At 54.3% G+C, this 12,998-nt stretch overlaps 1 protein-coding gene across 3 annotated transcripts in view; it reads left to right on the forward strand.

Moving 5' to 3' along the window:
* Positions 1 to 11,344, forward strand: part of LOC137045462 (von Willebrand factor A domain-containing protein 5A-like) — a 69,429-nt gene extending 58,085 nt beyond the window's left edge. Inside the window, exons 18-20 of one of the 3 annotated variants that reach the window (XM_067422090.1) lie at positions 10,651 to 10,790; positions 10,867 to 10,990; positions 11,087 to 11,344. In XM_067422090.1, coding sequence (XP_067278191.1) covers positions 10,651 to 10,790; positions 10,867 to 10,990; positions 11,087 to 11,166 — 344 coding nt within the window. In that variant the 3' untranslated portion in view covers positions 11,167 to 11,344. The remainder of the gene's footprint in view (positions 1 to 10,650; positions 10,791 to 10,866; positions 10,991 to 11,086) is intronic. The other 2 variants (XM_067422093.1, XM_067422091.1) reach the window with 2 other exon arrangements.
* The last annotated feature ends 1,654 nt before the right edge of the window (positions 11,345 to 12,998 follow it).

Consider the following 12,998-nt stretch of genomic DNA (forward strand, 5'->3'; position numbering starts at 1 on the left):
GACTCGCCAGATCCCATCACGGTTCAGTCTCGCCAGATCCCGTCACGGTTCAGACTCGCCAGATCCCGTCACGGTTCAGTCTCGCCAGATCCCGTCACGGTTCAGTCTCGCCAGATCCCGTCACGGTTCAGTCTCGCCAGATCCCGTCACGGTTGAGACTCGCCAGATCCCGTCACAGTTTAGTCTCCCCAGGTCCAGTCACGGTTCAGTCTCGTCAGGTCACGGTTTAGACTCCCCAGATCCCGTCACGGTTCAGTCTCGCCAGATCCCGTCACGGTTCAGTCTCGCCAGATCCCGTCACGGTTCAGTCTCGTCAGGTCACGGTTCAGACTCGCCAGATCCCGTCACGGTTCAGTCTCGCCAGATCCCGTCACGGTTCAGTCTCGCCAGATCCCGTCACGGTTCAGTCTCGCCAGATCCCGTCACGGTTCAGTCTCGCCAGATCCCGTCACGGTTCAGACTCGCCAGATCCCGTCACGGTTTAGTCTAGTCTCGTCAGGTCACGGTTTAGTCTCGCTAGATCCCGTCACGGTATAGACTCGCCAGATCCCGTCACGGTATAGACTCGCCAGATCCCGTCACGGTATAGACTCGCCAGATCCCGTAACGGTATATACTCGCCAGATCCCGTCACGGTTCAGTCTCGCCAGATCCCGTCACGGTTCAGTCTCGCCAGATCTCGTCATGGTTCAGTCTCGCCAGATCCCGTCACGTTATAGACTCGCCAGATCCCGTCACGGTTCAGTCTCGCCAGATCCCGTCACGGTTCAGTCTCGCCAGATCCCGTCGCGGTTCAGTCTCGCCAGATCCCGTCGCGGTTCAGTCTCGCCAGATCCCGTCGCGGTTCAGTCTCGCCAGATCCCGTCGCGGTTCAGTCTCGCCAGATCCCGTCGCGGTTCAGTCTCGCCAGATCCCGTCGCGGTTCAGTCTCGCCAGATCCCGTCGCGGTTCAGTCTCGCCAGATCCCGTCACGGTTCAGACTCGCCAGATCCCGTCACGGTTTAGTCTAGTCTCGTCAGGTCACGGTTTAGTCTCGCTAGATCCCGTCACGGTATAGACTCGCCAGATCCCGTCACGGTATAGACTCGCCAGATCCCGTCACGGTATAGACTCGCCAGATCCCGTAACGGTATATACTCGCCAGATCCCGTCACGGTTCAGTCTCGCCAGATCCCGTCACGGTTCAGTCTCGCCAGATCTCGTCACGGTTCAGTCTCGCCAGATCCCGTCGCGGTTCAGTCTCGCCAGATCCCGTCGCGGTTCAGTCTCGCCAGATCCCGTCGCGGTTCAGTCTCGCCAGATCCCGTCGCGGTTCAGTCTCGCCAGATCCCGTCGCGGTTCAGTCTCGCCAGATCCCGTCGCGGTTCAGTCTCGCCAGATCCCGTCGCGGTTCAGTCTCGCCAGATCCCGTCGCGGTTCAGTCTCGCCAGATCCCGTCGCGGTTCAGTCTCGCCAGATCCCGTCGCGGTTCAGTCTCGCCAGATCCCGTCGCGGTTCAGTCTCGCCAGATCCCGTCGCGGTTCAGTCTCGCCAGATCCCGTCGCGGTTCAGTCTCGCCAGATCCCGTCGCGGTTCAGTCTCGCCAGATCCCGTCGCGGTTCAGTCTCGCCAGATCCCGTCACTGTTCAGTCTCGCCAGATCCCGTCACGGTTTAGTCTAGTCTCGTCAGGTCACGGTTTAGTCTCGCCAGATCCCGTCACAGTTCAGTCTCGCCAGATCCCGTCGCGGTCCAGTCTCGCCAGATCCCGTCGCGGTTCAGTCTAGTCTCGTCAGGTCACGGTTTAGTCTCGCCAGATCCCGTCACAGTTCAGTCTCGCCAGATCCCGTCGCGGTCCAGTCTCGCCAGATCCCGTCGCGGTTCAGTCTCGCCAGATCCCGTCGCGGTTCAGTCTCGCCAGATCCCGTCGCGGTTCAGTCTCGCCAGATCCCGTCGCGGTTCAGTCTCGCCAGATCCCGTCGCGGTTCAGTCTCGCCAGATCCCGTCACTGTTCAGTCTCACCAGATCCCGTCACGGTTTAGTCTAGTCTCGTCAGGTCACGGTTTAGTCTCGCCAGATCCCGTCACAGTTCAGTCTCGCCAGATCCCGTCGCGGTCCAGTCTCGCCAGATCCCGTCGCGGTTCAGTCTCGCCAGATCCCGTCGCGGTTCAGTCTCGCCAGATCCCGTCGCGGTTCAGTCTCGCCAGATCCCGTCGCGGTTCAGTCTTGCCAGATCCCGTCGCGGTTCAGTCTCGCCAGATCCCGTCGCGGTTCAGTCTCGCCAGATCCCGTCGCGGTTCAGTCTCGCCAGATCCCGTCGCGGTTCAGTCTCGCCAGATCCCGTCACGGTTCAGTCTCGCCAGATCCCGTCACTGTTCAGTCTCGCCAGATCCCGTCACGGTTTAGTCTAGTCTCGTCAGGTCACGGTTTAGTCTCGCCAGATCCCGTCACGGTTTAGACTCGCCAAATCCCGTCACGGTTCAGTCTCGCCAGATCCCGTCACGGTTCAGTCTCGCCAGATCCCGTCACGGTTCAGTCTCGCCAGATCCCGTCACGGTTCAGTCTCGCCAGATCCCGTCACGGTTCAGTCTCGCCAGATCCCGTCGCGGTTCAGTCTCGCCAGATCCCGTCGCGGTTCAGTCTCGCCAGATCCCGTCACTGTTCAGTCTCGCCAGATCCCGTCACGGTTTAGTCTAGTCTCGTCAGGTCACGGTTTAGTCTCGCCAGATCCCGTCACGGTTCAGTCTCGCCAGATCCCGTCGCGGTTCAGTCTCGCCAGATCCCGTCGCGGTTCAGTTTCGCCAGATCCCGTCGCGGTTCAGTCTCGCCAGATCCCGTCACGGTTCAGTCTCGCCAGATCCCGTCACGGTTCAGTCTCGCCAGATCCCGTCACGGTTCAGTCTCGCCAGATCCCGTCACGGTTCAGTCTCGCCAGATCCCGTCACGGTTCAGTCTCGCCAGATCCCGTCACGGTTCAGTCTCGCCAGATCCCGTCACGGTTCAGTCTCGCCAGATCCCGTCACGGTTCAGTCTCGCCAGATCCCGTCACGGTTCAGTCTCGCCAGATCCCGTCACGGTTCAGTCTCGCCAGATCCCGTCACGGTTCAGTCTCGCCAGATCCCGTCACGGTTTAGTCTAGTCTTGTCAGGTCACGGTTCAGACTCGCCAGATCCCGTCGCGGTCCAGTCTCGCCAGATCCCGTCGCGGTCCAGTCTCGCCAGATCCCGTCGCGGTCCAGTCTCGCCAGATCCCGTCGCGGTTCAGTCTCGCCAGATCCCGTCACGGTTTAGTCTAGTCTTGTCAGGTCACGGTTCAGACTCGCCAGATCCCGTCGCGGTCCAGTCTCGCCAGATCCCGTCGCGGTCCAGTCTCGCCAGATCCCGTCGCGGTCCAGTCTCGCCAGATCCCGTCGCGGTTCAGTCTCGCCAGATCCCGTCGCGGTTCAGTCTCGCCAGATCCCGTCGCGGTTCAGTCTCGCCAGATCCCGTCGCGGTTCAGTCTCGCCAGATCCCGTCGCGGTTCAGTCTCGCCAGATCCCGTCGCGGTTCAGTCTCGCCAGATCCCGTCGCGGTTCAGTCTCGCCAGATCCCGTCGCGGTTCAGTCTCGCCAGATCCCGTCGCGGTTCAGTCTCGCCAGATCCCGTCGCGGTTCAGTCTCGCCAGATCCCGTCACGGTTCAGTCTCGCCAGATCCCGTCACGGTTCAGACTCGCCAGATCCCGTCACGGTTCAGACTCGCCAGATCCCGTCACGGTTCAGTCTCGCCAGATCCCGTCACGGTTCAGACTCGCCAGATCCCGTCACGGTTCAGTCTCGCCAGATCCCGTCACGGTTCAGTCTCGCCAGATCCCGTCACGGTTCAGTCTCGCCAGATCCCGTCACGGTTGAGACTCGCCAGATCCCGTCACAGTTTAGTCTCCCCAGGTCCAGTCACGGTTCAGTCTCGTCAGGTCACGGTTTAGACTCCCCAGATCCCGTCACGGTTCAGTCTCGCCAGATCCCGTCACGGTTCAGTCTCGCCAGATCCCGTCACGGTTCAGTCTCGTCAGGTCACGGTTCAGACTCGCCAGATCCCGTCACGGTTCAGTCTCGCCAGATCCCGTCACGGTTTAGTCTCGCCAGATCCCGTCACGGTTTAGTCTCGCCAGATCCCGTCACGGTTTAGTCTCGTCAGGTCACGGTTTAGACTCGCCAGATCCCGTCACGGTTCAGTCTCGCCAGATCTCGTCACGGTTTAGACTCGCCAGATCCCGTCACGGTTTAGTCTCGCCAGATCTTGTCACGGTTCAGTCTCGTCAGGTCACGGTTCAGACTCGCCAGATCCCGTCACGGTTCAGTCTCGCCAGATCCCGTCACGGTTCAGTCTCGCCAGATCCCGTCACGGTTCAGTCTCGCCAGATCCCGTCACGGTTCAGTTTCGCCAGATCCCGTCGCGGTTCAGTCTCGCCAGATCCCGTCGCGGTTCAGTCTCGCCAGATCCCGTCACGGTTCAGTCTCGCCAGATCCCGTCACTGTTCAGTCTCGCCAGATCCCGTTGCGGTTTAGTCTAGTCTCGTCAGGTCACGGTTTAGTCTCGCCAGATCCCGTCACGGTTTAGACTCGCCAGATCCCGTCACGGTTCAGTCTCGCCAGATCCCGTCACGGTTCAGTCTCGCCAGATCCCGTCACGGTTCAGTCTCGCCAGATCCCGTCACGGTTCAGTCTCGCCAGATCCCGTCACGGTTTAGTCTAGTCTTGTCAGGTCACGGTTCAGTCTCGCCAGATCCCGTCACGGTTCAGACTCGCCAGATCCCGTCGCGGTCCAGTCTCGCCAGATCCCGTCGCGGTCCAGTCTCGCCAGATCCCGTCGCGCTCCAGTCTCGCCAGATCCCGTCGCGGTCCAGTCTCGCCAGATCCCGTCGCGGTCCAGTCTCGCCAGATCCCGTCGCGGTTCAGTCTCGCCAGATCCCGTCGCGGTTCAGTCTCGCCAGATCCCGTCGCGGTTCAGTCTCGCCAGATCCCGTCGCGGTTCAGTCTCGCCAGATCCCGTCACTGTTCAGTCTCGCCAGATCCCGTCACGGTTTAGTCTAGTCTCGTCAGGTCACGGTTTAGTCTCGCCAGATCCCGTCACAGTTCAGTCTTGCCAGATCCCGTCGCGGTCCAGTCTCGCCAGATCCTGTCGCGGTTCAATCTCGCCAGATCCCGTCGCGGTTCAGTCTCGCCAGATCCCGTCGCGGTTCAGTCTCGCCAGATCCCGTCGCGGTTCAGTCTCGCCAGATCCCGTCGCGGTTCAGTCTCGCCAGATCCCGTCACTGTTCAGTCTCGCCAGATCCCGTCACGGTTTAGTCTAGTCTCGTCAGGTCACAGTTTAGTCTCGCCAGATCCCGTCACAGTTCAGTCTCGCCAGATCCCGTCGCGGTCCAGTCTCGCCAGATCCCGTCGCGGTTCAGTCTCGCCAGATCCCGTCGCGGTTCAGTCTCGCCAGATCCCGTCGCGGTTCAGTCTCGCCAGATCCCGTCACGGTTCAGTCTCGCCAGATCCCGTCGCGGTTCAGTCTCGCCAGATCCCGTCGCGGTTCAGTCTCGCCAGATCCCGTCGCGGTTCAGTCTCGCCAGATCCCGTCGCGGTTCAGTCTCGCCAGATCCCGTCGCGGTTCAGTCTCGCCAGATCCCGTCGCGGTTCAGTCTCGCCAGATCCCGTCACGGTTCAGTCTCGCCAGATCCCGTCACTGTTCAGTCTCGCCAGATCCCGTCACGGTTTAGTCTAGTCTCGTCAGGTCACGGTTTAGTCTCGCCAGATCCCATCACGGTTTAGACTCGCCATATCCCGTCACGGTTCAGTCTCGCCAGATCCCGTCACGGTTCAGTCTCGCCAGATCCCGTCACGGTTCAGTCTCGCCAGATCCCGTCACGGTTCAGTCTCGCCAGATCCCGTCGCGGTTCAGTCTCGCCAGATCCCGTCACTGTTCAGTCTCGCCAGATCCCGTCACGGTTTAGTCTAGTCTCGTCAGGTCACGGTTTAGTCTCGCCAGATCCCGTCACAGTTCAGTCTCGCCAGATCCCGTCGCGGTTCAGTCTCGCCAGATCCCGTCGCGGTTCAGTCTCGCCAGATCCCGTCGCGGTTCAGTCTCGCCAGATCCCGTCACGGTTCAGTCTCGCCAGATCCCGTCACGGTTCAGTCTCGCCAGATCCCGTCACGGTTCAGTCTCGCCAGATCCCGTCACGGTTCAGTCTCGCCAGATCCCGTCGCGGTTCAGTCTCGCCAGATCCCGTCGCGGTTCAGTCTCGCCAGATCCCGTCACGGTTCAGTCTCGCCAGATCCCGTCACGGTTCAGTCTCGCCAGATCCCGTCACGGTTTAGTCTAGTCTTGTCAGGTCACGGTTCAGACTCGCCAGATCCCGTCGCGGTCCAGTCTCGCCAGATCCCGTCGCGGTCCAGTCTCGCCAGATCCCGTCGCGGTCCAGTCTCGCCAGATCCCGTCGCGGTTCAGTCTCGCCAGATCCCGTCGCGGTTCAGTCTCGCCAGATCCCGTCGCGGTTCAGTCTCGCCAGATCCCGTCACGGTTCAGACTCGCCAGATCCCGTCACGGTTCAGTCTCGCCAGATCCCGTCACGGTTCAGTCTCGCCAGATCCCGTCACGGTTCAGTCTCGCCAGATCCCGTCACGGTTGAGACTCGCCAGATCCCGTCACGGTTTAGTCTCCCCAGGTCCAGTCACGGTTCAGTCTCGTCAGGTCACGGTTTAGACTCCCCAGATCCCGTCACGGTTCAGTCTCGCCAGATCCCGTCACGGTTCAGTCTCGCCAGATCCCGTCACGGTTCAGTCTCGTCAGGTCACGGTTCAGTCTCGCCAGATCCCGTCACGGTTCAGTCTCGCCAGATCCCGTCACGGTTCAGACTCGCCAGATCCCGTCACGGTTCAGACTCGCCAGATCCCGTCACGGTTCAGTCTCGCCAGATCCCGTCACGGTTCAGACTCGCCAGATCCCGTCACGGTTCAGTCTCGCCAGATCCCGTCACGGTTCAGTCTCGCCAGATCCCGTCACGGTTCAGTCTCGCCAGATCCCGTCACGGTTGAGACTCGCCAGATCCCGTCACGGTTTAGTCTCCCCAGGTCCAGTCACGGTTCAGTCTCGTCAGGTCACGGTTTAGACTCCCCAGATCCCGTCACGGTTCAGTCTCGCCAGATCCCGTCACGGTTCAGTCTCGCCAGATCCCGTCACGGTTCAGTCTCGCCAGATCCCGTCACAGTTTAGTCTCGCCAGATCCCGTCACGGTTTAGTCTCGCCAGATCCCGTCACGGTTTAGTCTCGTCAGGTCACGGTTTAGACTCGCCAGATCCCGTCACGGTTCAGTCTCGCCAGATCTCGTCACGGTTTAGACTCGCCAGATCCCGTCACGGTTTAGTCTCGCCAGATCTTGTCACGGTTCAGTCTCGTCAGGTCACGGTTCAGACTCGCCAGATCCCGTCACGGTTCAGTCTCGCCAGATCCCGTCACGGTTCAGTCTCGTTAGATCCCGTCACGGTTCAGTCTCGCCAGATCCCGTCACGGTTCAGTTTCGCCAGATCCCGTCACGGTTCAGTTTCGCCAGATCCCGTCACGGTTCAGTTTCGCCAGATCCCGTCACGGTTTAGACTCGCCAGATCCCGTCACGGTTTAGACTCGCCAGATCCCGTCACTGTTCAGTCTCGCCAGATCCCGTCACGGTTCAGTCTCGCCAGATCCCGTCACGGTTCAGTCTCGCCAGATCCCGTCACGGTTCAGTCTCGCCAGATCCCGTCACGGTTCAGTCTCGCCAGATCCCGTCACGGTTCAGTCTCGCCAGATCCCGTCACGGTTCAGTCTCGCCAGATCCCGTCACGGTTCAGTCTCGTCAGATCCCGTCACGGTTCAGTCTCGCCAGCTCCCGTCACGGTTCAGTCTCGCCAGATCCCGTCACGGTTCAGTCTCGCCAGATCCCGTCACGGTTTAGTCTCGCCAGATCCCGTCACGGTTTAGTCTCGCCAGATCCCGTCACGGTTTAGTCTCGTCAGGTCACGGTTTAGACTCGCCAGATCCCGTCACGGTTTAGACTCGCCAGATCCCGTCACGGTTCACACTCGCCAGATCCCGTCACGGTTCAGTCTCGCCAGATCCCGTCACGGTTCAGTCTCGCCAGATCCCGTCACGGTTCAGTCTCGCCAGATCCCGTCACGGTTCAGTCTCGCCAGATCCCGTCACGGTTCAGTCTCGCCAGATCCCGTCACGGTTCACACTCGCCAGATCCCGTCACGGTTCAGACTCGCCAGATCCCGTCACGGTTCAGACTCGCCAGATCCCGTCACGGTTCAGTCTCGCCAGATCCCGTCACGGTTCAGTCTCGCCAGATCCCGTCACGGTTCTGTCTCGCCAGATCCCGTCACGGTTCTGTCTCGCCAGATCCCGTCACGGTTTAGTCTCACCAGGCTGAACAGCTGGAGTCTTATTACTATTGTAACCATGTCTTTACTTCCTGTCTGACCCTTAAAAGTGGTAATCATTGCTGTCTATGGAGGGGTCAGAGTTCATCAGGAATATCTTCATCTGTGTCTGAAGATGAGCGAACGGCTGATGGGTTAGAGACGACATGAGGGATCACTGACAGGATTATCAGTTTTGGGAGAGCTGGCCCTTTAATTCAAGGGACACGCTATAACTGTCTTAACTACTTTAAGTTTAAGACTGCTATAAGTCTGATTTTTAGGGAAGGACCCACCAACTTATTTTTTTATCAACACAGTTTAAACCAGGTATAAATCACTCAAAACAATTAGAATAAACATGTGCTCTTGACACTTTATCTAATTATCCATACAACCAAATAAGTAAACCACACAAATTACATTTACAATACACCCTCAACACCTACTGAAATCAAAACACACATTGACCATACCAGCAAGAACAACTGTAAATGTAATCACGTAAATACCAGTCTTTGTTTTGGTTGAGAAACAAACCTGCCTAAGATGGGCTCAACATTGTTCAGGATGAACTTGACGTAAAAAGTCCACACGTCCCAAAAGACTGTCTCGTAGATGATGGGAGATGTGCCGGAATCCCTTACCGTCCTTTGTGCTTAAGATCCGAGAGATCGACAGGGCAGAGAACTTGTACAGATAATAACGGGTAATCCCAGCAATCTACGAAAGTGGTAGGAATGACAGAAGCAACAAAGAGTCCTTCTACAACAGAAAACATAAACTAAACATTAGTTGTGAAACCAATTAGCAAACCATCTCAATTAACCCAAAACAAAGCATGTGCAATGATTACTGTGGCAAGGGGGGCGTGGTTCAGCGAGGTCTGCAGCGGGAGAGAGAGCCGCGGGACAAGCGGTACGTGAGTGGGTTGGAAGCAGATTAATAACACCTGTCTCTTGTTCTAGTAATGAGCGCGGAGAGGGGATAAAACAGCAGTGGAACCGGAGATCGGGGAGAGAGAGAACCCGGACGGTTGATGCGAAACCCCCTGTTCAGAGACTGAGTAACCGGAAGCCGGAAGTGCCGACCCGGAAGTGATCGAGAGATCGTGTTTATGAGATTTCACACTTTACTGTGTGTGTTGACAAGTTATTGAGAAAATAAAGAGACAAGCATCAACCGTCCAGCCGACCCCGTGTCCTCTTCCTTCCTCCTTATATCGAACTTTACTACAATTACATATCTATACAACAAAAATCACCCCGAAAAACATGAAAAATAAATAAAGAAAAAGAAAATACTCCTTACTTTGACTGAGCATAAAACCTAAGTTTCCCAATCAGGACTCAAAGCAGTTTGTGGCAACACAGTAGGTAAGCCATGCTTCCTCTGTCCAATAAATCTTCCTAACTCTACTACCCACCTGGGTATATGCCACCTTCTAAAGCACCCTAGCGCCTCTAGTGGTGGGTAGTAGTAGTATTTAAGGTGGTGTGAACATAGTAACAGACCTGAGTCTGTTACAACGCAATAAAAAAGAGGAAAGGACATTATCATGTACATTGCTCAGTATTAATAGCATCATACTTTCATCATCATACACCGCTAGGATATATCTTAGGTTATTCTAACTGTAAGTGATGACATCATCATTGCGTTTGGATGGTGATGACATCACAGCTGGTCTATCTGCTGCAGATGCGGATGTTGAAGGAACTGTATGTCAGAAATGTATTTCAATGAATCATAAAATGGCCCTGATACGTCTCTAGATATTAAGAAATCATGTAAATTTCAAACTCTTCTATCACTGCCAGCAGTAGTCCGGCAGGATATTGGCATTATAAAGCTGTTGTTGCAGCCCTCAGCTGATGTTGATGATGTCATGTTGTGTTTTGGCCTGAAGCTCCCCCTCCACCTATCGACCAATCAGGAGTCGGTAGTTTTTGGGGTTGCCAGATCTGCTCTAGTTAGCACAGCTGCAGATCTACCAACGTTCTGCTGATCCTGCAGCCAATCTGGCAACCTCGAGTCAGGGGGAGGGGGAGGGGGATACACCAGCTTTGGCCACAATCTTACATAGACTTCCTTTTAACCTTCAGAAGCGGCAAAACTCGCTCTGTGACTGAAATAGAGGCATTACTGCATCTGGCACCCAATCCTGTCTGAACTTTACTTTTACGATCTGCTTTACTGATAATAATCACATCAGAAACGTTACCTCTGCCTAACCTGTGTGTGTGTGTGTGTCAGCAGACCCCGAGCCCCAGATGGACTCTCTGCTCCAGCTGGTCTCTCTTCAGAAGGCCTCCGGATGCTGGGAGCTCAACGCCGCGCTGGCTGCCGTGTTTGGGAAGACGGAGGACGAGCTGACCAATCACAGGCCAGCGCAGGTGTGGCACGTGATGTCATATCCTCAGGTTTGCCATGATTGTGTCGGTGTGTGTGACGTGTGGTTGTGTGTTCCAGGTGGACGGGTCTGTGTGGGCCACAGTTCTGGCTCTGATCTGGCTGAACACCTGTAGAGCAGATGACCAGGTGGAGTGGCAGTTAGTGGCCATGAAGGCGGCGGCGTGGGTCCGCGCGCAGAAACGTGAGGAATAACATTCAGTGCTTGCTGTACATGATCTCTTTCAGTGGTGATGAGTTTGGGTGTGTGTGTGTGTGTGTGTGTGTGTGTGTGTTTCAGCAGACGGCCTGACTCAGTGTGTGTGTGATGGGAACGTCCTGTTGGGAGGTCATGTGACTCAAGAGGCGCTGGGAATCTGAAGACTGGAGAATCTGAAAACAAATCTCTCTCACTCTTTATCACAAACATCTGTGTGTATATCAATAATCTATAAGGAATGAAACTGACAGATTGATTTCTTCTTCAGTGGCTGAGGGATTTCTTCATTAAATGTAAGCTTTAGGGCCTGTCCTAAAATCATGTTACTGCTCTAAATAAATTCTCTGTGTGAGCAGATTGTGTCAGTGTGTCTTTATCAAACTATTCTTTCTTCACTAGCCATAATAGTTTTTAAAGCACAACAACCGAACTGCTGTACATATAGGACCATAAAACAAGCAAGAGTAAAGAAAAGAAACAGCTCTCACACTGATTTAAATGTCAAAGAATACAAAAATATCAGACCGCCGGAAGCACGTGGAGTTGCACTTTATTTCGATAGTCCACTTTACTTTTTTTTCCAACTGCTTACACACAAAATCATTACTTGTCAAACTATTTCTGAAACCTGACACTCGAACACCAGAACCACACACCAAATCTGCAAAACCTTACACTAATTCTCGGCCTCCAACTCCGTTTTCAACTTCATAAAACATTTTTTCAAAACACAACACACAATTCTCTATGTGTAACAAACAAAAGTCTAAGAGGAAGTATCTTGATTTCCTTTTCCAAACACAACCAATCAAAATGCTACTCTAATTCATCAGTGCCTCACACACACTCCTCTAAAGAAATTGTGTTCTTTACTGTATTCTAAAGAATATACTTTTGCTTTACATATGTTTATGGTTTTGTTGTATGCAGCAGTAATGTTTGGCCTAATCAGTATGTTATGTTTCTACATTGGTTCACACTGTACTTGACTTTCACTGTAGAACATTGTGTTGAAATGTAGATATAAGCCCATGAAAGACCAAAGAGCTTTAGATTTAGAACAACAGTATTTACACGGTATATCCAAAAATGTAATATTATGGACGAAGTGTTTGCCATTTGATGGAAGTGCTTCTTTCTGACATCTGTTTGTGGCATTTTGAATGCAGGGTTACATTTTGAAGGAGATGAGGCATTTTGCATTTTGTGTGTGCAGTTTTGGGAATTGTGTGTAGAGTTTTGAAAAAAGGAGACATAGTTTTGAAAATGTGTGTAAGTAGTTGGAAAAAACTGTAAACTTTCTACTAACTATAAGAAACTTTACAACTACATGTCAGCAAACTCTCATTAGAGTATTAGTAGACTGTCAGTAGACTGGTAGGTTATGGTTAGGTGTTCGGGTTCGGGTTAGTAGAATAAGTTGAATTGTAGTTGCCAAGTTGCTTATAATCAGTAGAATGTCTGTTGGGGGACCAACAAAATAAAGTTTTAGTAAATATTAATAAGACAGTCTGCAAATACTCTAATGACAGTTAGTTGACATGTAGTTGCCAAGTTACTTATAGTCAGTAGAATGTCTAAAGTGGACTATTGAAATAAAGTGTTAGCGCTTGTGGTCTGCAGACCTCAGAGACCGCGATGGGACGTCTGGTTCTATAAGGCAGACCATTTAAGGATTTATAACCAAACACTAAAACCTTAAAATCAATTCTAAAGTGTAGGGAACCCAGAATGAGGGACTTTGGGTGCAGACAATTGCAAAAACTGCAAACATGCGGAAATCTACAATCAGAGAAGGAACATTGTGGGTCGTCTTTTACATCTTCACAGGCTCTTGGATGTTCAGTAGTGATGGGACATCTGAAGCGAGGCTCCAGAGCTCGTGTCGAGCAAAAAGGGGCGCTCCAGATGAAGCCCCGATTCGAGGCTTGTATCGTTTCCGTGAAATTCACGTGACGATGACAAACGAGGCCTCGTTTTCTGTTGAATACGT

The sequence above is a fragment of the Pseudorasbora parva genome, chromosome 17, assembly GCF_024679245.1.
Source record: "Pseudorasbora parva isolate DD20220531a chromosome 17, ASM2467924v1, whole genome shotgun sequence".
Classification (NCBI taxonomy): domain Eukaryota; kingdom Metazoa; phylum Chordata; class Actinopteri; order Cypriniformes; family Gobionidae; genus Pseudorasbora; species Pseudorasbora parva.